General features: G+C 52.1%; 2 protein-coding genes, 1 long non-coding RNA gene and 1 pseudogene across 3 annotated transcripts; 1 reads left to right on the forward strand and 3 right to left on the reverse strand.

Annotated features, from left to right (window-relative positions):
• Nucleotides 1-3,711: 3,711 nt before the first annotated feature.
• Nucleotides 3,712-4,819, reverse strand: LOC109770939 (uncharacterized). Its single transcript, XM_020329652.2, has one exon. It carries the CDS (start codon nt 4,539-4,541, stop codon nt 3,939-3,941), a length of 603 nt encoding a protein of 200 aa, XP_020185241.1. The 5' UTR covers nt 4,542-4,819; the 3' UTR covers nt 3,712-3,938.
• A 14,857-nt stretch (nt 4,820-19,676) lies between these two features.
• Nucleotides 19,677-21,757, forward strand: LOC141023464 (uncharacterized). The gene is made up of 2 exons (XR_012185009.1): nt 19,677-20,899; nt 21,259-21,757. It is a non-coding gene; the product is annotated as an uncharacterized lncRNA (long non-coding RNA).
• Nucleotides 20,495-24,183, reverse strand: LOC109770942 (uncharacterized; annotated as a pseudogene).
• On the reverse strand, nt 23,284-24,338 carry LOC123494060 (SKP1-like protein 4). Its single transcript, XM_045228668.1, has 2 exons — nt 24,006-24,338; nt 23,284-23,295 (listed from the first exon to the last, which is right to left on the reverse strand). The coding sequence occupies exons 1-2, from the start codon at nt 24,336-24,338 to the stop codon at nt 23,284-23,286; spliced, it is 345 nt and encodes a 114-aa protein (XP_045084603.1).
• Between the last annotated feature and the right edge of the window lie 2,358 nt (nt 24,339-26,696).

Genomic DNA, 26,696 nt, shown 5'->3' on the forward strand with positions numbered 1-26,696 from the left:
AGACCGAGCCCGAGGCGCCTAACCCTAGGGACAGGACAGAGGGGGCGGGGGAGAGGAAAGGGACGGGCGCCGGGATCCAGCCGCCGTTGAGGACCACCAGGACCGCCGTCGTTGAGGGCGCCCTGCGCAAGTCGTCGTCGCCACCGTCTCTTGTTCTTCGGGCGAGAGGAAAGGGACGAGGGCGAGCGAAGCAAGGAGATCTCCAGTTCGTGGTCAATCCTGGTTGAGGGGTATTTTCGACTTTTCTTGTGGGACCCAGTCGACAGGGGGCAAACTAGCAAAGTTTTATGTAACTGGTGTTACTAGATCAAATACAAAGTAAGGGATGGCAAATTAGCAAAGAGCAAAGAAAGTCGTGGCAAATAATCAAATTCCTCCTTCACGGTGGCGGTTGCTGTTCTGGTGCGCTGGTCCTATGGGGCCTTAGCACGACGACTTTCCGACTGTCTACTACAATAAGGTTTTTTTTCCGGCTCCGGTAAGGAAGGGGCGATGCGGCGGCACGCCTTCGACTCGCTTCAGTGCTTGTAGTCGTCGCTAGGTGGTCCCCGAATCTGAATGTAAAGTTGTACGCCCATGATTAAAGATAAATAGATCGGTTTCCTGCAAAAAAAATACCCACATAGACGACCAAATTAGACAAGCCATTGAAGATGCTCTTGCTACATGCAAAATGAAACGGAACCGTCTACAAATTTGTCTCGCGCGATCATTTTAGTCCGGCTCGAGAATTTTGCAAGCACCCCACTACCCATCTTCAAGCTATGCATCACCATGGTGATGCGTAAAGAGTAACGAAGACGGCGTAGAGCACGTGCAACAATACCTTGCTCCCAGCCTCAACTTGTCAAGTGCTACCCCAAAAGTGGCGGCCACATGGTACCTGCACGTGAAAGGCTTCACACCCCACCATCTGCGTCGATCGATCGATCGGCCAAGACCCTGGACGCTTTGATCGGTACTTGAACCGAAAAGCCAGCCGGCCCCTTCGAGTCGGGTCAGAGGCTTCCAAAAACCTGCCGACATGGACAGCAACGGCGCGATGCCGACGTGGCAACGTACGTACGTGGCCGGTTTCGGTTTAGTTGGTTGATTATTGACGCAGCACGCAAAGTTTCCATCGATCATGAGGCCCCGTGCACAGGGGCACCGTACGTGACTGCAGCAGAGCCGTCGAGGAGACCCGGCCCTGTGTCTGAAGCCAGGTGCCAAACTGCCAACGACTCCCATGCAGCATGCATCCGTCCGTCCGTCAGACCCGTTCCTCGGCTCGTTTGGCCGCTTTGCCGCATACGCGGGCCGTCGCCGTCACGCCCGCTGTCCTTGTTCGCCAGGACAAACGGTCGACGGCCAATGGAAATGAGATAAGCTCGCCGTTGGTCCGGTCCCCGGCCGATCGATGTGGACACGCCGTTACACCAACTCCAACCGGAGGATCCATTTCGTCCGCCCACGTTCGTTTAGCTCGTCGTGGACCAAAACGCCGGCACAACGCACGGACCCAAACCCAAAACGCGTCCGCTTCATGTTCGCGTCGACGCATTTCAGGGATAAAATTGAGTCTAAAATAGGCCGGCGCGGACATGAAGCGGACGTATTTTGGGTTTGGGTCCGCGCGTTGGGCCGGCGTTTTGGTCCGCGGCGACCCAAACGAACGTGGACGGACGAAATGGGTTGCTCGGTTGGAGGTCGGCCAACAACCGAACACGGTCATATTAATAGTGGCCATCGACACCGGGCCGACGCGTCAGCCAGTGAAAGCGTCGGGAGGCCGTGCTTTTCTAATCCACCCGTGCCGGGGAGGGGGGGGGGGGGGGAGGGCTCATCCACTTCCACTGTCGTCCACATCTAGCCATCCCTGGCGTGCTTCCTCGCCGGCAACAACCAGACCCTAGGGAAGTTCACCCCTGGTGCTTCTTCCTCCCACACTCTTCCTTCTCTGCCGCCGCCGCCTTCCCGCCCCGTGAGGCAGTGGCTGCACATCCCGGTGCACTAAGCGTGGTGGCGCTGGGAGTTCAGGCAGCCGCTGCCGTACCCCGACGTGACGCTGCCACACGACCGGCATCTCGATCCGCGGTGGATCCCGGTGTCGGCGGTGCCACGGTCACAGCGGGTGCACATTGAGGAGGTGCGCAGGCGCCGGGCGCAACTCATGCCGGAGCAGCGACTGATACCGGAGTACGCGGCAGACTCTCCCCATTGGGAGGTCTGGTTTGCCCTCGGGCACATGGAGCAATGGCGGCTCGGCGTGCAGCACCACCACGTCAACCCCCTGCCTCCCCTAGTCGTCAAGCCAGAGGACCAGGAGGAGGAGGCTGCCTACCAGGTGACGCTGGTGGCGCCCTTGGAGACCTCCATCAAGGAGGAGCGGCTGAAGGCGGAAGCGGACTACCAAGCGAGGCTGGCGGAGGCCATCGCCCTCTCTGCGGCCGGCGACTGCATGGGTTCGCCGTCGCCGACGCCGCTCACCCCTCCGACGCCTAAACCCGGGTTGGCCGACCGGTACATCTAGACCGGCCAGCTGTGGGAGTGGGTCAGCCCCCCTCCCCCCCCCCCCTTTTGGATCGGCGCGACGCTGGCGCAGGAGGCCGCGTACCTCGAGCATTGGAGGCAGCGTGCGCTGGCGGAGGAGCGCACCGACGGCGAGCAGCGCATGCAGAGGGAGCGCGAGGAGGAGGAGGACCACCGCCAAAAGGAGGAGGAGGAGCGTGCCTGCCTCGCCGCATTGCTGTCGCCACAACAGACACCGGAGAAGGCAGTCCTGGCGGCCTATCAAGCCGCATTCGACTGGGCTGGGCCGCCTCCCGTCTTCATTAACCTCGGCGGCGGCGACAATGACGGCAAGGGCAAGGCGGACGACTAGGGCAACATGCGGGCGGGTTTTTATTTTTTATGTTTAATTAATTGTTTAAGAGGACTTTGGCCGGCGTTGACCGGCCACTTATGTTTAATTAAGTTTTTCTAAATTTATTTCGGTCACGTCGGTCAAAAATAGGTATGCCTTCCGTCGGGCACATCTACCGACCCAAAATGAAAAGTGAACGCACATGTCCGTCCGATCGATCTAAAGGGAACAAACCGCATCCATGCTTTCACCGTTTGTACAGCAGTGCTATACTATATTACCATAGAGCGTTTTTTTTTTGAGACAATACTACCATAGTGCGTGTGATGGTGAGGTTAGCTTACCACCCAAACCAACGAGATCTAACGCAAGTACGATGTGGGCAGAGTGTGCAGGCATGTTGCGCCAATAGCACTAGAGCAGATGGGCTTTAGCTCTTTATCACCATCTACTATCTGGCAACGACGGGTTGTTACCTTTTTCGCTTTTAACTTTCACAATTGATAAAGAGAAGGCGAACAGAAGAGGAGACGAGAGCAACACTTTGGCCGTTTGCCGCAACGGCACCGTTGGGCCGAGCCACCGGGTCAACATCACCGCCGAACGCATCATCAGCCCGGACAGATGGCTGGCCTGCGGCGCAAGTCCTCCCTATCTATCTACTATCTTCTCCGGCGGTGACATCACACCGCCGCCTCCACGGGTGGATTTTTCTGACGCGTTGAAGTTTTGAACCGAGGAAACTGGTAACGGCCGGGCGAGTCGAGCTTAATGATGGCATCCACCTCCAACCACTCTGGATGGCCATGCCGCGCATGCTGTAGTTCGTACGAGCATCTTGATTGCAGAGGATTCGTTCCAGCATGTTTGTAGATGAACAGATTGATGAATTCACGATGATGATGTACTACGGTATTGAATGTTTTCACTTGTATTGTACTAAGTACGAAGAAGGAAGAAAAAATCAACAACGGATGAGATTTTATCTATCTATACACCGAATGCTGCCGCCGTCTCCGATCGACGGAACGGCTTGGAACCTGCTGGCAGTTCACCGGCAATGGATGGATGTGAGCCGGCCGGGTCGTCGGCGTCAGAAGAGGTTGAGGACCTCGCGGATGGCGGCGTTGCAGAGCGGGCAGCGGCCGCGGCCGGCGCGGACCTCGCGGGCGCAGGCGCGGCAGAAGGTGTGGCCGCAGGGGACGAAGGCCGCGCCCTTGCGCCGCGCCATGCACACGCAGCACCGCCCGCCCACGCCCCTCCCGCTCCCCGCCTCCCCCTCCTCCTCCGCCGCCGCGTCCTGGTCCACGCGGGTCCACGCCCCGGCGCGCGCCGCCGCCGTCGTCCACTGCCGCTCGGCCTGCTCCAGCAGCGCCATCAGCGACACCCGCCTCTCCTCCCCCTGCCCGGGCGACGCCGCCCCCGGCACCGCTGCCGCCACGGTCACCGCGGCCGTCGCTTCGGGCTCCCCGCCGCGCGTGGATGAGGGGCGAGCCGGGGGAGCGGCGTCGTCTTCGGGGCCGCGGATGACGTCGAGGAGCGTGCGGCGCCTGGCGGGCCGCGCGCCCTCGCCGTCGCCCTGAACGTCGTCGTCGCGGAGCTTGAGGAGGTCGCGGAGGTTGGAGGACGCGGCGAGCTGCTCCGCCAGCGTGACGCCGCCGCGCCGGGACGGCACCACCCTCGGCGCCCCCTCCATCAGCCCCGCCTTGCGTTGGCGCGCGCGCGGCCGCTCGGGTCAGGAGGAGAGCGCCCTACGCCACGCTAGCTCACGCTACGCGTATGTGGATTGTGGATTGGCTCGCTCGTGGACGCCGTACCGTAACAAGAGCACGAGTCGCGCGCCTAAATACTCCTCCTCGTATTAGACTAGTCCAGTACTGGTACTAGTAGTCAGTACTGTACCCAGGTAGACTCTTCTGGTTGGACTGGGGTTGGAGAGACGAGGCCTTGGACCCGGCCCGGGCTGGCGAATAGTTTTTGTGCCGGCCATTGTCCGGTCTAGTTGGAGCGTGCGCGCTTCTCTGCGTCCAAATGGCCAAGTTGCGCGCGCGCGGTCGGGCGGCGACGGCGGACGGTTCCGGCGTCCGGTCCGGACTCTCGCGAGCGGCGACTGACGGACTGACTTTCGCCGCCGTTCTGCTGGCCGTAGGGTCGGCAGTTTCTGACGAGCGGTTCAATTTAGTCGCCGGATTGTATAGTTGGCGCGGCGCGGCGACCGAGCTCGGGGTGGTGGTTTGCCGTTTGCCTGACAGACGATGCAGCATTTGTCAAACGTTGCAGCTGCGTCTCGGAACGGACGGACCTCGGGATGTCATGTCACGTGGATTCTGAAAGTGCGACCGCGATCTATGACCTTTGCTCGGCTTTCCCACGTGCCGCGGCGTAGATCGCAAGCTCGTCGATCGCAGTCACCTGCCGTCAGATTTGCGGCTGGTCGCGGGGAGAGATCTGCCTGCCGCGTTTTACCGTGGGGTTTACGGGTCCCGTGTTTGGCAGCAAGAGCATCTTAGTTCTCTACCGAACCCTGTATAAGTGGTCAAACCCTTATAATTTTTGTGTTTTATAGTTTTGATCGAAAAAATGTCCAGAACAGAAATCGTAAAAGTGATACAACCCGTAAAATTTTTAAGGGCCACCGAAGATGCACACTCGAAACCCTTATGTTTGAAGGTTGGAAGGCCGAACCTAGGGGGGCCCGTATAGCAATCAAACCTCGTCGGAGCAAACATGCCGTCGAGGAGTTTGCCGGAATCCGCCCTAAACTCGCCGGAATTCATCACCGCACGCCGGAAAAGGCTGCTAGACGCCGCAATCGATCGCCACCGGTTCGAATTGGACGAGCCCGACATCGTCGTGGCCTCCCATGACCTCGGCCTGGCCGTCGGAATCCTCCCGGCGCGGCAGGCAAAGGGGCACGGCTTGGCCGACGCGGCTGGCAATAGAGCAAGGCGCGGACGGCGGAGGCGGCGGGTGTCGGTGTCAAAACCGGCGGATCTCGGGTAGGGGGTCCCGAACTGTGCGTCTAGGATCGATGGTAACAGGAGACGGGGGACACGATGCTTACCCAAGTTCGGGCCCTCTCTATGGAGGTAATACCCTACTTCCTGCTTGATTGATCTTGATGAATATGAGTATTACAAGAGTTGATCTACCACGAGATCGTAATGGCTAAACCTTAGAAGTCTAGCCTATGACTATGGTAATGAGTATGTCCTTTCCGGACTAACCCCTTCGGTTTATATAGACACCGGGGGGATCTAGGGTTTACATGGAGTCGGTTACATAAGAAGAAATCTTCATAATTGGTCGCCAAACTTGCCTTCCACGCCAAGGAGAGTCCAATCCGGACACGGGTGCAGTCTTCGGCCTTCATGTCTTCGTAGCCCATCAGTCCGGCCCATGGATAACAGGCCGGACGCCCGAGGACCCCTTAGTCCAGGACTCCCTCAGTAGCCCCTGAACCTGGCTTCAATGACGAGGAGTCCGGCGTGCAAATCGTCTCCGGCATTGCAAGGCGGATTCTCCATTTTCCGAACTCCAAGATAGTCTTCGGATGCGACGATAATATCCGGACCTGGTCCTTTTTTCGAACCGTTGGCCAGCCCACCGTCCCACGTCTTGAGATGCGGTTCCATTGGCACGTCTTGTCGAAGTGGAGATCGTGTCCCCTTATTGCGGGATTTCCATTAATACAAGCACGGGCAATCAAACTGCGCCGTTTACACTACCCATTGGGAACAGGCAGATTTTATGACCAACGGGGGGGGGGGGCTGATATTCATAGCCTTTATAAGGGGATAAGGATTCGTGCTTTTCACCCACGCCCCCTCCTTCTCCGTCCTTCCGTCCTCGAGCTACAGCGCAAAAGCTCCCATCTTCCCCTATTTCCAAAAAGTATTTAGCCATGTCTGGATCTGGAGCGGGAGGCAAGTGGATGACTTCCTCCGTGAAGCCGGAAGATATCAAGGAGCTCCGAGAGGCCGGATACCTGGCCGAGGGAATCGTTCACCGACTCCCTGCCGAGGGGCAGATCGTGCCTACCCCCGAACCTCAAGAGAGGGTGGTGTTCCTTGCGCATTTTGTCCGTGGGTTAGGATTCCCTCTCCACCCATTTGTTCGTGGACTGATGTTTTACTATGGACTGGACTTCCATGACCTCGCCCCCAACTTCGTCCTTAATATCTCCGCATTCATAGTTGTGTGCGAAGCCTTTCTTTGCATCCCACCTCACTTTGGCCTATGGCTGAAGACTTTTAATGTAAAGCCAACGGTGGTACGCGGCCAACAGGCCGAGTGCGGAGGTGCCATGGTGGGCAAGATGCCCAATATCACCTGGCTCGAAGGCTCCTTTGTAGAGACGGTGAAGGGATGGCAATCGGAGTGGTTCTATATCACCGAGCCGCGTGACACCAACTGGGCAGCGGCTCCCGAATTTCGATCCGGAATCCCGATGCGGCTTACCTCCTGGCAAGAGAAGGGTCTGACCTGGGGATCTTTGGAAGAGATCACGGGGCTCCAAACGTGCCTCCAGAATATGATAACCTGGAAGATCAAGCTCGTCGATGTAATCCAGGTCATGCTTATATGCCGGATCCTTCCATGTCAGCGTCGGGCATGTTATTTGTGGGAGTTCGATTCGGCCAAGCACCAGACGCTGCTAAGGCTTTTCGGCACGACGCATGAAGATATCTGGAAAGTGCTCTTTAAGGCTAGCGAGACACCGCCACCCTCGACCAAAGACCGCGGGCTCAACTTAAAGCGTCAGGGCAATCCGGTAAGCCGTCAACGTATAGTCTTTAAGGACATACTTCCAGGAAGGATACTAAGCCTTCTTATCAATTTCTTTTTCAGGCCTGGGTCGATCTAGCGGGACAGATTAATTGTCCGGCTCCGCAGCCCGAAGACGAAGAAACCCCTCTCCTTACGGACATGCTATTTCTGGCGCCTTATGACGTGCCGGAAAAGAAGGTCAAAACCACGGCCAAGGGAACCAGGAGTGGCCTTCGCCGAAGGAGCACCTTGGTCATCTCGTCTGACGACGAGACAGACCCATCAGCCGCCAACGATGGCGACGAGGAGGAATGCGACTCCCCCCTGCGGGAGGAAGGAAGAAAAGGGAGGCCTCCACGAGTTTGGAGGCGGAGACGCCCAAGAGGAGGAGAGGCTCCCTCGCGGATGGCTCCATGTGGGATGTTGATAGCAGTCCGGAGCGACCTCGCCGAACCAAGCCTCGGGCCGCTTCGTAAGTGCCAGGATCTGCAAACGTCTGGCCTTCCTGGTTTGTAATATTGACATATTTTAAACCTTGTCACTGCAGTCCGGCACGTGATGAATCCCCGCGATCCTCGACAGAGGATTCGCTGGACTCGAAGGAGATGGCTAGCATGTCTCCGCCACCTGCTCATTCCGTCTCACCCAAGGGCGACGACGAGGTGGTGTCCAAAAAGACCTTCCCAGGCCGGGGGGAGATTCCGGAGATCATCGGGGTGAAGTCCCAGGATGACTCCTCGGCCGCCAGACACACGGGGAAAAAAGCTCTCACGGGGACTGGTGACGGGGCCCGAGTTCCCTTCGGGCCTCAGCCGGATACTACTCCGGAGACTTATACGGCTCCGGGGTCCGGCGATCGGCATTCCCCCCAAGGAGGTAACGTGCCTGTTCCACCGGTGACCTCTGTCCATCCAGAGGCACCGAATAATCTGCTGGAGGCGCTACGAGGCGCCTCCATCGTGGATGAGCATCGTGTCCTTATGGACACGGTAATAGAGAAGGTTCAGTTCGCCAAAAGCGGACTAACCGAAGCCTGCACTAGCCTTCTAACAGGCTTTGAGGTAAGTAATGTGATTGTAAAAAAAATATCACAGCATAGACAGTAGCCCCTGATGCTCTGTTTGGTGTTCGGGAGGAAAAGCCAAACAGAGGATCAAGAATGAATATCGCAGGAGTCTAACATGGGTTGTCCATGTTAATAAGCAGGTATCGCTGTAGGCTGCCACTGCTCATGCTGCGGAGGTCTCCGGACTAAAGCAGAAACTAGAGCGGGCCGAGGAGGAGCTCGGCCTCGTAAAGAAGCAGCTGGAGGATAGCCGAGGTATGCAGTAACCTGTGGGTATATTTTGAAAAAATGAGATAGTCCGTCCGGACTGAAGTGTCATAAACTTTATTAGGGGCCACGACCGAGGTGCAACCCTTAAGAAGTTGTTAGGCGAGGCCGAGGACAAAGCGGCCAAGGAACGCGCTTCACGCGAGAAGCACGAGGCCCGGGTTGGCGAGGCGCAGCAACAGCTCCAAGGCGCAATAGAGAAATTTGAGTCCTTGGAGCGCGATTGTAAGGCGCGAGAGTCCGAGTTGGCGAAGGATCGACAGAGCGCCCAGGACGCACGAGCCGAGGCCCAAAGCGCCCTCCAGGAACTGCAGGTGGCCGAGAAGATTACGGCGGGTAAGCTCTTCATCTATGCAGAGCAAGTATATAGCAGAAACGTTCCTTGTACTTATCCTGAATGTGGGCTTTTCCAGGGGCGTTTACAGATCTGCCACACAGTGTGTCGGATGCGGCCGAGCATTATAGAGCCGAAGAGGGGATGTCTACAGAGAAGCTGTTCTGGGCCCAATATCTGGGATCCGAGCATCCAGTGCCCTTCAGCGACCAGCTAAAGCAGTTGGTCGAGCTGCACAGGTTGGCGGAGCTAGCCATGAAGGACTTGACAGTCCGGCTGTGGCCCGCTGATCCTGTACCCAGCAGCTACTTCGGACTGGTGCAACGGCTTGTGAGTGCCTGTCCGCGGCTCGAAGCCGTGAAGCGGTCGGTCTGTATTGAAGGTGCGCGTATGGCCTTTGCCCGCGTCAAGACGCATTGGGAAAAGCTGGATGCCAAGAAGCTGATGACCGAGGGACCGCCGGAGGGCAAGGAGCATCGTCGACCCGAGCACTATTTTGATGGTGTCCTGGAGGGGTCCCGCCTTGTGGCGGAGCAATGTTCGAAGGATATCATATTCCCATGAGAACATGTGTATTAACTTGCCCTGTGATATGGAAGGATGATGTTATGTAATATAATATTTGTTTATTTAAACTTTTACCTCATGTGCGGCCGTTTATGAAATATGAGGGTTGACCAGTCGTCGGCTTCTGCCCCCATGTAGATAGTACGGGGGTGTTCGGGATAAATCTAAACACTCTTTACTCCACATTCTGGTCCTTAAAGGAGGTGTTTAGCGCGATGAACAAGGCAATCAGACTATGCGGCCTTTACCGCCCTCACTTAGCCATAGGATTTTGACAATTGAGAAAGTCGGCGAAGCCCCCGGTATTCGGAAGACCGAACTGGGGGCGCTATAGACGCCTAATCGGAAGAACCGATTCTTTGCAAGAAGCGGAAAAAATCTCCAACGATTTGGAACCTCTCGAACAGCTGACCAGCTCTCGCCACATCATGACAGTCAGTTTTCAGCTTTATCTACTGAGGTGCTCGTCCGGAAGAACCGGGACACAATCGTAGTAGTTCTCCCTTTACTTCCCTAGTCGATACAACGGAACGTAAGGTAGTAAGCACAGGAGCCGGGCAACCCAACTATTGACAAAGACATGATTCGGAGTCGATGCATATAATGCTATAAGTTCGGGGTGCCGAACTATACTGTAAAAGTGTTCGGACTTTATTGCCGTAATGCGGGGCATAATGGAGCCCCTGGCGTGGTAATTCGTACCATTGTGCATGCGTGCAAAGAGTGAGAAATACAAAGGTGAGGGAACAGGAAATTTAAATAACAAGCTGACGCTGCCGTGTATTCACCATTGTGATGCTACTAGTACATCGAGGCGTACTTCGCACAAGTAGTGCGATAAGCAAGTAAGGCTATTTGACATGCCGCTACCAAGGGCGAGCTACCTGCGGGGTATGAAAAGCAGGTATGGCAATCGTTGAGTAGAGACCACCTGGGGATTCCCTCGTGGGCCAGAGCTCCTTGCCTCCTTGGTGTGTTCTGCAAGCGGGTTGTCCGTATAAACCTCGAAAAGAGAAGAAAACCCGTAAAAAAGAAAAAGTAAAAGCATGCGGATCCCAGGGTCGGTCGAGCCGCACAGTGGATCGCGAACGAGTTATGCCTCCGTCAATTCCCGTAGGGTTTTGAGTGCGTGGTTTACGTACGCGTGGTATTAGTGCCGTTGCCTCGTCGGGGCTGGGAGGTCAATTTGTTAATTCGGCTCTTGACGAGCCGAGCTGTCCTGCTCCAGTGTGGTCCGGACCCTCTTAATGGTGTCCAGGGGCTCGGCAGCTGGATTAGAATGCTGGTTGAGAAGGCCGCTCTGTACTTCTACTTCTAGGGCGGCAGTGTGCTCCTCTGTACGGAGGGAGCGTTCCATATTTCCATTTATTGTAATGGTGCCACGTGGACCGGGCATCTTGAGTTTGAGATAAGCGTAATGTGGCACCGCGTTGAATCTAGCGAATGCGGTTCATCCGAGCAAGGCGTGATAGCCGCTGCGGAATGGGGCAATATCGAAGATTAGTTCTTCGCTTCGGAAGTTATCCGGGGAACCAAATACTACCTCCAACGTTATTGAGCCCGTACAACGGGCCTCTACGCCTGGTATGACTCCTTTAAAGGTAGTCTTTGTGGGCTTGACCCGTGAGGGTTCGATGCTCATTTTACGTATTGTATCCTGATAGAGCAGGTTGAGGCTGCTACCGCCGTCCATCAGGACTCGTGTCAGGTGAAATCCGTCGATGATTGGGTCCAGGACCAGTGCGGCTGAACCACCGTGGCGGATGCTGGTTGGATGATCTCGACGGTCAAAGGTGATCGGAAATGACGACCACGGATTGAATTTCGGGGCGATTGGCTCTAACGCATGGACGTCCCTGAGTGCGCGCTTGCGTTCCCTTTTGGGGATGTGTGTAGCGTATATCATGTTCACCGTTTTGACTTGAGGGGGGAATTTCTTTTGTCCTACGATGTCTGGCTGCCGGGGCCCTTCGTCATCGTCCTCGCTCTGTGACTCCACTTCCTTGTTTCTACCGTTTGCCTTGCTAGCTTGTTTAAAGACCCGGCAATCTCTGTTAGTATGGTTGGCCGGTTTGTCTGTGGTGCCATGTATCTGGCAAGGACGATCGAGTATGTGGTCCAAGCTGGATGGTCCTCCGCTGCTCCTTTTATAGGGCTTCTTTCGCTGGCCGGACTTGGAGCCACTGAATCCGGCGTGAACTGTAGTGTCATCGGTGTTATCGCCATTGCTTCGGCGTTTGTGTCTATTGCGCCGGAGCTTGCCGGTGCTGTTCTTGGCCTCAGTGGGGTCTGCCTCGTTGGCTGTAATTTTGCTACGAGCCAGCCAGCTGTCCTCACCCACGCAAAAGCGGGTCATGAGTGCCGTAAGGGCTGCCATAGACTTCGGCTTTTCTTGGCCGAGGTGGCGTGCTAGCCATTCGTCACGGATGCTGTGTTTGAAGGCTGCCAGGGCCTCGGCATCCGGACAGTCAACGATCTGGTTCTTTTTGGTTAAGAACCTAGTTCAAAATTTTCTGGCTGATTCTCCAGGTTTATTGAACTATGTGGCTTAGGTCATCGGCATCTGGTGGCCGGACATAAGTTCCTTGGAAGTTATCAAGGAAAGCTTCTTCCAAGTCCTCCCAGCTGCCGATGGAATTCTCAGGCAGGCTGTTTAACCAGTGCCGAGCTGGTCCTTTGAGCTTTAATGGGAAGTATTTGATGGCGTGGAGGTCATCTCCTCGGGCCATGTGGATGTGGAGAATAAAATCTTCGATCCACACTGCTGGATCGGTTGTGCCGTCGTATGATTCGATATTGACGGGCTTGAACCCCTCGGGGAATTCGTGATCCAGTACTTCATCTGTGAAGCAGAGAGGGTGTGCGGCACCTCTGTATCGGGCCACATCGCGGCGTAGCTCTGATGGAGTCCGTGTGCGACATTCGGCCCGGGCGTGGTTAGGAATGTCATGTCCGAATAGGTAGCCGTCGTCGTGCCTCGAGGCATGCCCTCGCGATTCATAGATCGATCTTGTATGTCTTGTTCTACTGTCGAGGATTTGCCGGAGGTCGTACGTGTGACCCCGAACTCTTCCGTCTCTATTTTTTCAGGGTGGTGGGGCATTGTGCTATTCGGCCTGAGTTGTCGTTTTATCCCGACCGCGGGGTGGCCGTTCGGCTGCCCTGTCTCGACCACGTGGTGGTCGTTCCGCGTTACGCGAGGGAGATATGTGCTCCGGCGCCTCCTCATCGAATTGAGGTAACAGTCTGCGTTTCGGGTAGCTCTTGGCTGGGCGCTTGAGGCCGTATCCCTCGGCTGTCAGGACATCAGTCCATCTGTTGACGAGCAGGTCTTGTTCAGCTTGAAGCTGCTGCTATTTCTTTTTCAGGCTCCTTGCAGTGGCTATGAGCTGAAGCTTAAAGCGCTCCTGCTCCAGAGGATCCTCAGGCACGATGAAGTCTTCGTTGCCGAGGCTTACCTCCTCCTCGGAGGATGGACGGTAACTATCATCCTCCGAGTCATCTTCTACGGCCTGTTCATCAGGATTGTCTTGCCTGCTGTCATGTTCCTGTTCGGATGTGGCCCCGACAGGGTCTTCATTGTTTTCGGCGTCGTCCGGAGTGCTATTTTCTCCGGTGCCAGTGCTGTCGTCCTTTGAGCGAAGGGGCTTAGAGCGGCGTTTGGGCCGCCGGCGCTTGGACTGCGTCTCGGAGGTTTTATTCGCATCTGGCTCTTCTTTGTCGTCGCCGGATCCTTTGGGTGTATCAACCATGTACACGTCGTACGAAGAGGTAGCCGTCCAACGTCCAGTGAATGGCGGGACTTGGCCTTGCTCCTTGTCGGCATCGTCATCCATACCGTCGATTTCTTCGGAGCCATAGTCAAGCACGTCGGTTAAGTCATCGACGGTGGCTGTGAAGTGGGTGGCGGGTGGGAAGCAAAATTCCTCATCATCCGTCTCCAGCTCGAACCGGACATAGTTCGGCTGTGAGTCATTCTCCAAGGACAAATTCTTTAAAGATTTAGCACGTCACCCAAAGGCGAGTGCTGGAAAACGTCACCGGCGCTGAACTCGAAGATCGATAACCGATCTAGCTCGGTGTCCTCGGGCGTACACAGTCCGGAACTTATAGCCGGAGACCAGCCCGAAGTTCCGTTAAAGCGAATATTGCAGGGCGTCGAGTCCATGTGCGGCTCCAACGCCGCGGACTCTGCGGCCTCGGATGGCCTGATCTGCTTCGGCTCTAAGGCCGTTGCAGCCGCAGGAACCATCTCCTGGGTGTGATCCGATGACAGATTTAAGTCACGTTCATCGTCGTGAGGGGGAGCGATCGCCGCGGGCTCAAATCCCTCAGAGATCAAGTCTCCACGGATATCCGCGACGTAGTTCAAGCTTCCGAATCCGACCTGATGGCCAGGGGCGTAGCTGTCGATCTGCTCCAGATGGCCAAGCGAGTTGGCCCATAGTACGAAGCCGCCGAATACGAAGATCTGCCCGGGGAGGAAGGTTCCTCCTTGGACAGCGTCATCATTGACGATTGAAGGGGCCATCGAACCTTGTGTCGACGACACAGTGGAACTCCCAATGAAAGCACCAATGTCGGTATCAAAACCGGCGGATCTCGGGTAAGGGGTCCCGAACTGTGCGTCTAGGATCGATGGTAACAGGAGACGGGGGACACGATGTTTACCCAGGTTCGGGCCCTCTCTATGGAGGTAATACCCTACTTCCTGCTTGATTGATCTTGATGAATATGAGTATTACAAGAGTTGATCTACCACGAGATCATAATGGCTAAACCCTAGAAGTCTAGCCTATGACTATGGTAACTTTCCGGACTAACCCCTCCGGTTTATATAGACACCGGGGGGATCTAGGGTTTACATGAAGTCGGTTACATAAGAAGGAATCTTCATAATTGGTCGCCAAGCTTGCCTTCCACGCCAAGGAGAGTCCAATCCGGACATGGGTGCAGTCTTCGGCCTTCATGTCTTTGTAGCCCATCAGTCCGGCCCATGGATAACAGGCCGGACGCCCGAGGACCCCTTAGTCCAGGACTCCCTCAGCAGGGCGTGGCCGGTGAGGCTGGGCGCGGCCGGCGTGGTGATGGGGCGCGGCCGGCAGGGACGGGGCGTGGCCGGCTGGGGGAAGGGTTGGCAGCGGCCGGACTGGAGGAAGAAGCTCTTTATCCCAGTTTTACAGTATCTGTTCGGCCGTAGCTAAAATAAACCCTTAAATTGCATTTTTTTCCGACCCATATCCTAGTTTTATAGTTTGCGATTTTAAGGGGTATGCTAGAGATGCTCCCGGTCAGTGACCGGGAGTGTTCGTTTTTAGCCCCTATTTATTCATCCGCGGAGCTACAATCCTCATTTTCTTTCTCGTATGTCCGATCATTTGCATGTGATTGATGGAGATGAAGAGAAAGAAAGAAAAGAATGGCTAAAGAAAGAGAAAAAGTGATTTGGGATGGGCCGCGTCCTATGTGGCGGATTGGCCGGGTGCCCGGACACGTCCGCGAGCCCTCATATCCTCCTCATATTTGAGATGGACATGAGGGTTTGCGGACAATCCATACATATAGGAAAGATATAAGGGATCTGGTTGGGTCACTTTTTTCCTTCTCTCTCCAATCCGATCATTGACCAGACGTGTCCACAAATATATGAGAGATGGTTTGAGTGATCCGGCTATAGATGCTTTAGGTGGCGTGCTTGATCAGTGGCGCGCGACGGGCCGATCAAGCTGTACGCTCGATGTACCAAAAAAAGAAAATGGCTCGATTTCCGGTACGAAAAGGAAGTTGTATGCTAGACTCTAGTCCAGTGGCTGCTCGGTATGCTCGAAAAGAAAGCCTGTACATTGAGCGAAAATTCAAAGGAGTGCTCGTCCTCGCATGCTCTCGGTATCACCGTCCGCTCGTTTCTTTCGGGATAGGAGCGGGAGGGTGTATTAGCCAGTTACGCGTCCTGTACTGGTTAGGATTAGGAGCTGAAATAAAACAAGGTTGGCCCCACCATCCTATTGTCGTTCCGTTAGAACCAAACGGTGGGCGCCCTGACCACCCACCGTGTACCCATCGCTCAGGAACGATCCTCCGTCTTTGAGCCGTGCTACACCGCTTCTGAATCTCAAGTAGAATCAAACATTGGGCGCCATGACCACCCATCCTGGGTACTGAAAGAGCACAGCACCAGGTGCACACTGAACATGATACACGGGTCCAATAGACTGTAGTTGGAGCACAACAATGGCTTCCATGTTGACGTTGGGCACAAGGACAAGCATGTGCCATGCCGTCATGGTGCTGGCCTGCTGGGAGTCTTGCGAGGGTTGGACACGAGCAGCAGTAGCGACAGAGGTGCACAGCGAGGCGGAGGCGCTGTCGGCCGCGGCCAAGCTGGGCATGGTGATGCCGAGCACCGCCATGGTGGAGACGGGCATGGCGATGGCGAGCCCATTCTTGCCGTAGCTCGTTGTTGTCGGGTATCCAGCGTCGCCTTGTCATGCCAACGTGCTCAACATTATCATTCTCGCGGGTGTCGTCTTGCATGTTGTGGATAACCTTGTCTTCCTGCGTAACATGGCGCCACCACTGTTCATTCATACACAGGGCGCAGACACGATGGAAGCCGCTGGAGCTTTGTATGACAACCCACACGTGGAGGAGCATCCGGCGCGACGGGGTGCAGGCTGTAGATAGGCTAACGGTGTATGCTTAGACAATCGCGGACATGGTTCGTTGTGTCTATGAAGCCGAAGACCTGACCTGAACGATGGCGAGAAAGATCCCGTGCATGGCTGTCTCTTGGAGATTACGCATCCATGCATGTTGTTCCCCATAGTATTGCTCACGCCACTATTTTATACTCCTAGCTCAGTATTTCATCAATAGCTCACTAGTTATGCCATACGCTGACCACTTTTTGAAGTCCAGCAACCTCAGCGAGTGATGTACGCCTTTTCACGCATCTCTCCTCCCTCTCCCTCCCAAATAAATTAATAGACTTTATTTTATCTTAGACAATTTAAATTGCTCATATCTTTTAGAAGTATAAGTTCATTATAAAATAATTTATATATTTGAACTCCGGGCGCCAAGACCTTTAGAACCAGACCAATCTTGGATATATTTCAGATACGTTCAAATTTTGACGACATATTTCACTAGAAAAATGTGATACAATCCTATTTTCATTAGAAACCTGTGATACAATCCTATTTTCATTAGAAACCTGTGAAACCAAGCTATTTCACTGGAAACCTATTTAATCAAAATGTGAAACTGAAATTTCAACTAGTTAAACCGATTATTTCAAAGTGTGTAACGGTTTATTTCAAAAGAATGAAATATGTTATTCCAATAATTTTTAATTGAAATAGATGTGATTTTTGTGAAACAGGCCGGTGAAAAGGAAAATATGGGTTCTGAAAATGAAAACAATATGAAAATGAAATGTCAACTTGTGAAAATTATTATTTGGAAATATGTAACCGTTTATTTCAAAAGAGTGAAATACGTTATTTAAAAAATGTTGAACTAGAATAGATATGATTTTTCATGAAATAAGCCTGCGAAAAGTGAAATCTGGGTTCTGAAAATGAAAACAATATGAAACTGAAATGTCAACTTGTGAAATTGATTATTTGGAAATGTGTAATAGTTTATTTCAAAAGAGTGAAACATTTTATTTCAAAAATATGGAATTTAAAATGTATGCAAAATCAATCTTGTTTTACAGGCCTACGACATGAGTTCAATTCTTTTTTTTCAAATCAGAATGTTGGTTCAAAAGATTTGACCGATTTAAGTTAGCAAAGATGAAATAAATGGATGCATTTGTCTGGGAGAGAAGAGAGAATAAGCAACCCATGCATGCAACCCTACGGTACGGCCCTATGTCGTCATACACATTCAAAAGCTGCATGCAAAGGAGCCCACATAAAGTTGGTATTCTCACGTATTTAATTGTGAAACTGTTTGGCTGGTTTATAATCAAAAGATGGCACACATCCGCATGAAAAGCATCAACGGCTGAACCTTGCACGGTACCAGAATCGCCTCTTTCGATGGCGTTGTCATTTTCGGCGAGTGTGTCATCACAAATTGTTCCACGGTTTGCATGAAAACATTGCCACTTTCAGAAAGGAAGACGACAGTTCTGGAGATCAGAGAAAACACCCCCGCCCGCTCATCTCCATTTGGCCACGACCGGCACGATCTCTTGGCCACGTTATGTGCCATCCGCCCAGGTCTTCGCCGGGTCACGTTGCCTTTTGCCGCCTCACCGTTTACCCCAATGGCCCCACAGCGTATTACCGCCAGTCCAGCACCTAATCCATCGTACCACCCTCAGACATTAAAGCCACTCGAATCTCCAAACATGTCCTCGCCGTACAGATAAAGTGACCAGGCGCGCTCGTCCGCTCCAATGCCACGCTCGTACATTGAGATGATTGCTTATTTACCAATGATAAGCTCGGCTATTGCTCATTTGCCATCGAACAAACCAATGTTGCTCTTGTACTGCTTACAAGCTCGTTTCTTTGCCAATTTGCCATCAACCGTTAAGTCGGTGTGAACCACTTCTGCCAAAGTAAGCAAAATGACGATTTTGCCCTCAATGGCAAATGACCATGCTGAACCACTTCTGTTCAAATTAACATATTATTAAGATTACATATTTCTATAAAAAAAAGGCAGCACCTAGCTTGTAATTTTAGACCAAACAATTTATGAGAACAACAAATATTTTCATCATAACACATAACAAGGATAATAGGTAGCACCTCGCTGGAACTAGCTTGCATGACAATAACATATATTAAGATAACATATTGGAACATTTTTATTTTCCCCCCTAATTTCCGCCCGACCTCATCTTTACCCCTAAAAAAACAGTGCTGAACTATACCACTCTTCCATCATGTGCCATTATGAAAATACCCTTCCGTGTCGTTTTCGTCTGGTCAAAGGGCTTTGACCGTCACTGAAACGTTTTCGGCTGACGGCAGCGCACCAGCTCTCTCCTCACTCTTTCATCCCCAGCTCAGTTTTGCCTCTTCCACCATTGTTACACTTTGCTATGTATGTCCATATCTATTGCTCTGGAATATATCCCTTAGTTTTCTCTTCTATTAAGCATCTCAGAATGGCTATGATTCTCTTTTTTTTGTGTGTGGGTATACAGCTTGACATCGGAGTTGCTCCAGGATCTCCTGCTATAAAGCCTGATCATGGGTGCACAACTCTTTTTTGTCTTTTAGTTTGTATGGTACCTCAAATACCCCCTCTTGCTAATGCAGTGTCCACATGTCGTGTACTTATCATCCACCATGATGGGTCATGTTTTACTGACTCTTAATTATTATTGTTGGCATCAAAGTTTGCAGGTGGGTTTAATTTTTTTGGTGCTTAGTCGTGCTTTGGTTATGATTAATCATCCAATATCTGCCGTCCTCTTTTATTTAGATGTATCATTTGCTGCTATGCTTTTGTGTGTGGTACACAAGTGATGGGATTTATATAGAGCTTTAATTTTCTTATGACGGCATTTCAAAGTTTTTTGGTTTGCAAACACACAACTTAAACTTTGTTTTAGCAAAGGTGGTGTACTATGGATGTCATAATTATCTGGCAAATAATTGTGAAAATACCGTTTCAGTTTTCCTATGTGAACCACTGAATGCCAATCATCTTTTTTGCCTATATTTTAGACAAGCACTTCCTGTTGTTGAAGGAGGCAGTAGGCCCGAAATACTTGATTCTCATGTATGTTTTCATATATATAGTTATCTATGCTCTCAAATTTCTGATCCATTTGTACTTACTAATGTTGGTTTCCGTTTTTTGATTTTCAGAATATGTTCCATAAAAGCAGAGCACGCTTTCTTTCTGTTCATTCTTCCATGGTGCATTTTATATAAGCAGGAACTTCTTTACTATTTATTCTACGAATACATAATGATGTAGTAGAATGGCTGGCTCCAAAACGTTCTGTTTGCACTACAGAGTTACGTTGATACAATTTGGATACAGCGTTCCAGCTTAAATATTTTGGTTCAGCTCTTAAATATTTTAGTTGTACATTTTGCCTGTATACATCCTATGCAACTGTTTTGGATACAGTTTTTGACCTTGGCTGAAAAACACAACGTTGACTATTGAAGTCACCGTATTTTTGTCTCAGTTAAGCAACGTTGGTTTTTTTTTTTTACTTAGCTTTGTGCTACTATCCGAATTTAGGTTATTCCTAGTGATAATAATAATTCCAGATGTTGATTTCCATCCATCAAAAAAGACACTCTTTGACAGGACATAACAGAGTAGTAAATCAAACAACTTAATTACAAAATATAAAGATACGAGTACATGGAATCTAAAGCCGTCTGCTAGAAAATAAAGATGGTAAACGTTGCCAGCCGGCTGACCGGCTTCGGCTTGCGCCGGTCTGTGCGGAACCATTGGATCGAACGCGATCCTATGGCCACAACAGACCACGCACAACCGCTCTATGTCCCGCGGTGACGTGTGATTGGTGGGTCCCATGACCGCTGAAGCAACAGCCTTATCCTCCCATCCCTTCATTCTATCTTCCCGTAGCCACACAAGTCTTCTCCTCTAATCCCTTCTTCCCAGCGCGGGCACATAGCCGCCGCCGCTATTTGCTCTCCTCACACCGACGCCGGTGAAGCCACCGAGGACCGCGCCTTCCTGGCTTCCTGCGAGCTCCACCATCGAGCGCATCCAGCGGGCACCACGGTCGCCTATGGATGAGCTGACGAGCCGGCCATCCGGCTGCTTCCGGAGCCGCGGTCGTCGACGACGAAGAGGCTCTGTAGCAGCATCTTTGCGCTCCATCGTCGTACAATCGGGAGGAGCGTCCCATCGCTCGTAGCTTCGCCGTGCGGCCGTGCTGGGATCACCAACCAGCCGTGCTGGAACGGACGAGCGGAGAAGTTGCAAGCCGGCAGGCGCCCGTGCTGGAACTGCCGGGCGGCGATTTGTGCTGGAACCCGACGATAGACTCTGCTGCAACCAGCCAGCCATTTTGCTGGAACCGGCATCGGTAATTGCTACAATCGACCACGCGATGTGCTGGAACCGGACGCGCCATTGCCGCCGAGCCTTTTTTTTGCTGGAACTAATGTATTTTTTTGCTGGAACTACCTGATTTTTTTGCTACAATCGACCATTGGGAGTTCTTTCCTGCTGAGTTGTTTTGCTGTAAATGGACGCGCCCTCGCCGCTGAGGTTTTCTTTTGCTGGAACCACTATATATTTTTGCTGGAAGTACCTGAATTTTTGCTACAATTAACAACTGGGAGTTCTTCGTGCTGAGTAATTTTGCTGGAACTGGTGTTTAATTTTGCTGGAACCTGATAATTTTTTGCTTCAACCGACAAGTGAAGATTTTGTTGCTTTCAGATTTTTTTTCTGGACACGACAGTGCAAGTCGTCAACCACGGCGACGCTGGTGATGCAACCCTGGTGACCGCGGTTGGAACTGGCGGTGCCAGAGTTGCAACCATGGTGACCACTGACGGCGGTGCATCATTCTCGACGGCAGCGCGGCGAGGGGTCGCTAGATGGCAGTGCGGCAACCGGGGGTGCGATGGAGTCGAAGCCGCTGCACCGGCGAGGCGGACGGCGCACACCGAGATGGGACTGGCCCGAGCAGAGGAAGAGGAGGCACTGCGTTGATTTTTTGAGTCGGGGGAGTAGGACGAAGCAAATAGGAAGAGCAGATCAAACGGTGCTGGTGGCACGTATCGAACGGGAAAGGTGCGACCGGCCCAAATTTTTGGGCCGGCGGACCGGCGCCTAGCACTGCCCAATAAAGATACAGAGTAGATGAAATGCAGAATACTTTTCCAGGTGTTGATTCCCATCCATCAAACAGACGCTCCGCCGCATCACATCAAAAGGCTCTCGTCTCCCACATCCTTGATCATATCTTGTCTCTCGCGTCTCGGAACAGCTGTCCAGACAAGTTTCACCTCCACAAGTGCGGAGCCTAATCTATAATGCATCATCTCCGTGGATCGTCCTAAAGTTGCGGTGACATTTTTATAAACATCACCAACTTTCTACCAAGTGGGACAGCTACAACACGACGACTCAAGGGAACAGTCCTTGCCTCAACCTCTGCTGCTGCTTCACCACCGTTGTAAAGATCCATACTATACTCATAATTCTTGGTAGTAGCGGCGATAACTCTTGAGACACTACACGGTCCCTTCAAGATATTGACTTCAATGGTAGCTTCAATGGGATATACAACATAAGCACATCTCACTTCCACCCTACTCAGATAGCTATTTAGACTCACACCCATGGTCTGCTTATCATTAGGGAGGCGGGCCCTGTTGAAAACGATCACACCTTTGCTGAAATCTTCAACCTCACCTCCATCACGTACTATCTTTAAATCCATCTCAAAATATATTCTGTCCTCTGGGACAAGCCCTCGGCATGGATCCATCAAAGTTAACTTGCCGTCCTGCAAAAAGAAAATTCAACCAAAATAATCTTTCAATGTGTTTTGGAGCCATACAAAAGCATAGGAAAAGATTGGAGGCACAAACAAATACATACCGCCGAGGTGATGAGTTGGGGATCACCCCTTTCACGCCTGAAGAGATAAACACATCTATAGTCGACCTGGTCTCTTGCTACAACGGTACCAAAAACTTTTATCGGGAAGCCAACTTCCGATTCCTTTACCTTCAAGGTAATGACATTTACACATGATCCTACGATCGAGTCACGTATTGGTGAAGGTATCATGTTAAGCCGCGGACCACGACAAAAATCAGCTGTGGATACAGGCCACAATCACAAATCAAAACCAACATGTATGCACATCAAATGGGGTACCTAAACAGGATTAACGAATGAAACAATAATGAAAATACTCACACTCTTTGTCAAGGTCAAAGAAGGCTAGGTTGAATATGTCGAATCGGGTACGGGTGTAAGCGTTGACCTTAGGGTCGTATCCCGTAAACTCTTGGCATCGAACTATGTCAAGAGCATGCAAAGCTTTTTCCTCCAATTCGAGCTCTTGCATTGAACATGGGGTCTCACTGCATGGCAACTCCTCCTGCTTGTCCACAACACGAGGGTAATCCGCCAGAGCAACAATGGAATAAGTGTAGAAGATGACCATAGGATTTTGTTATTGATGTCACAATGAAACAAGTCGGAAGATAAATGACTCTATAGTGGTAAAATTGCATTGCGTCAAAAGAGTGGATCGATCGAGGAACATACCTTGTCGCTCGAACATGTTGTGGAATCTTGCAATCTCTTTGCTATTGTTTCTTCATCTAGCTCCGGAGCAAAGACACTCTTGATGTTAAAGATATTACAAATTTCACACAGAGATTTCCCCTTTATCTTACTAGCAGTAGTCTGGCAGGCTAGGTCAATCAGTCCTCTTATTTGAAGTTATTCCGAAGCCTGCAAGTAGTAATGCAAAGCTTAAAGAAATGAAAGAGATATGGCATTTTTTTTGCCAAGGAGTTGATTGAGCTCTAAGATAATTCTCATGCGAATGAGCAAAACCGTTTGTTGCTATATGGGCGTGACTCATATCATAGACAACACCAGTGGTCGAGCCAGGAACCGACGATGCCTTGGACCAAAATCTTACATACTCTTGGTTTCATACCGGGGAGGGTGTAGCAAATCGAAATCTTTAACACCAGATTGAAATCCAACACTTTTAATTTTTGTTTGTGGTGACATACGTTCCTCTCTACTATTCTCGAGTTAAAAGTTTAGAATTCTCATGAATAAGCTCAATGTGAATTAGGTGTAAATCCAACTTTAGCAAAAATCTCGTAAAACAGAAAAGATATTCAATTGATATAATATCAACTAATAATAGAAAATTGAGGCATACCTAAGTTAATGAATTTGTTTGTTCATATATAATGTGTACACTGCGTATGTATGTATGTATGTATGCATGCATGTTGTATCCTATAGGAATTTCGTTCTAGGAATTTTGATAGGAATTGATTTGTTATTATGGTTAAACAACACAGTTCATTATTAAACCATGGATTTAATTTAGACAAATTATACCCAAGCCGGTTCTATCAATTGATTGAGGTATAACTTTTCTTAGATCTTTTTTTTGGGAAAGTATGTATGTACGTACTCACCAGGATGAGATCGAAGAGGGCCTCGTGGTTGAAACCAGCGATGAACTCCGCATCCCAGTGGGTCAAGTCGTGGGATCCGGAGGCGTGCATCTTGGAGTAGTCTATCACCTTGGAGAGTGTGTCGCCTCGGACGGGGAGGCGGATGAGGCAGTAGTTGATTTCGCCGCCGCCGTCGTCGGAAGGGATGATGTGGTCCTCGGAGTCGTACTTCATCATTATTTTGATTTTCCTGCCGCAGTGGGCCTCGGCCTCTGCCTCTGACAGCAGGAAGTCCACGCCGTCCTCGCTCCGCAACATCACCATCTTCTCCTTTTCCTCCCCCTCCGCCACCATGGTGCAGAATTGGTTGAGGAGGTCGAGGCGGGGCGGCGGGAGGCGGCGCCGGCGGCCGGCCTTGCTGGTCGCAGCGGGGGTGGAGGAGGAGGTCGCAGCGGGGATGGAGGAGGAGGAAACCCTGAACTCGCTGATCCGGGTCGTTTTAAAACCTGAGGTTGTATTTTTTTTTTTAAAATTACTCCTACTACTACTCTGCAAGGGGGGAAAGGCTGGCGGAAATAGATCTCCCGGCGGCGTCGGACGCTATCTCCTTCCGGAGTTAGATTCCAACCGAAACTGAGGTCGAGAGTCCACACAGAGCTCGGGATCGATCGAGAATCGAACGGAGAGGCCGAGGCAGAGCAGAAAAGAGAGGGATTTCCCGCGTCGAAGCATCGTTCGTGGGTCTACTAGCGCCCAACTGTGTCATGGCGTCCCTGGAGCAGGATCCTCGTCACCGGCAAATCCAAGGCCGCCGTAAGCCACCGCCCCTCCGCCTCTCTGTTCGCCGTGTCCCTCTCTGCTTTAGTTTCATATATACAAGAAATAAATAAATTGGCAGGGGCAGTGCAAAGATGCCCATCTCACTGAATCATGTGCTCTACTGTCATGTTCTATTCGATTGTACAAGATTGGATTGCCAAGACTGCAATGCTTTGCAAGAATAGCTACGGCCGATTAAAATCCTTTTCTTCTTAAAACTGAAACATGTTTATTTTTGTAATGCGCACAAAAGCTGCACGATGCTCATAACTAGATCTGCATTGATGTACTCGTTCTTGCTGTTTCCTTCGTTGGCGTCTCATGGCACAATTGGTGTTGCAGATGTATCAACTGGTTCATCAGCTAGCAGGGAGGCCTCATACAGCCACCAAGACGATGCTTCTCAGACTGGCAAAAGAATAAAGAAGGACCTTCCAGAGGTACGTCATGTAATGCTGATAACAGAATACATAATACTTTTTTTTTTGATAAATCAAAGGGGAGGGGGAGAGGGTGTTGGAATACGCCACTTCCTCACGTCCCGCGTGGCTGACTGGCAAGACCGATTCCTCAGGCTGTCCAACGGCCACCTGCATTAAGTGCGTAGTTATCCCTAGAGTTTAGGCACTATCGGCTCTTGCTGTTGTAACCACGATCCATTGCTCTCTCTCTCTTATTGTAATCTGTCTATATGTAGCTCTGAAGCAATGAATACAAGCAGTGTGTGAGAATAACATAACTTAACTTGGTATCAGACGCGAGCACCTCCGGTCCTCCAATCCCTTCCAGCTTCCGCCATGCATCGCCTCCTCCGCCGCACTCGCTCGGCGGACTTCGACGCGCCGGCCTCCGTTCCGATCGCCGCCGTCCCCATCCCCGCCGCGGCACCTGCCGCGGCCGCCTCCTCCCAGGCCGCGCCCGCCGCCGCGGTCGCCACGGCCCCGCCTCCAACCCGCCGCGCCCACCTCGGCGATCTGGGCAAGGCGCCTGTTCCTGAAGGCGCTGCGGTGCCGTCCTCCTCTGCCGTAGGCGTTCTCCGTACTGCCGGGAGCGTCCCTGTCCCGCGCCTCGCACTGGGCGGCCAGGGCAGGGCCCTTGTTCCTCACCCAGGGCCTGGCACCTCCGACGCCGGCCCCTCCTCGTCCACCGGCCTTCCTCTGTCGATCGCGCACTACTTCACAACCAAGCTCCAACTCGAGTCTGGTAACTACTCCTGCTGGCGTCAACTTTTCTACATCATTGCATGCAAGTACGAGGTTTAGCACCACCTCGACATCGCCACCGAGCTGCTCGGCCAGAGCGCCGTGTGGCGCAACGATGATCTGTCCATGGTCTTGTGGCTGCACGGCGTCGTCGCCGAGGACCTCATGGACGCCGTGGCGTCCCCCGACAGCACCGCCTACGACATCTGGACGCAGCTCCACATCCTCTTCATGGACAACCAGCCGGGGCGTGCCGTCGTCCTCGGCGCCGAGTTCCGGAACTTCGTTCAGGGGGATCTCTCCATCGCCGAATACAGTCGGCGCCTCAAATCCCTCGCCGACGCGCTCGAGGACGTGGGCGAACGCGTCACCGACCAGTCGCTCACCCTGCAGCTGTTCATGCTGTCGGCTCCCTGTTCATGCTGTCGGCTCCACCTCTCTCTCAAATTTCTCTCTTAAGGACATGCTCATCTCCCCTGCTATTATTCGCAATTTAATTTCCGTTCGTCGTTTTACTCAAGATAATTTCTGTTCTATAGAATTTGATCCCTTCGGTTTTTCCGTGAAGGACCTAGCAACGGGGAACATCATCATGAGGTCCAATAGCCACGGGGATCTTTATCCCTTCTTCTCCAACTCCGGCGTCCAAGCAGCTCTTTCCGTCGTCAGCAATGGCCTATGGCATCTCCAT

The sequence above is a fragment of the Aegilops tauschii genome, chromosome 5 (assembly GCF_002575655.3).
Source record: "Aegilops tauschii subsp. strangulata cultivar AL8/78 chromosome 5, Aet v6.0, whole genome shotgun sequence".
Lineage (NCBI taxonomy): Eukaryota > Viridiplantae > Streptophyta > Magnoliopsida > Poales > Poaceae > Aegilops > Aegilops tauschii.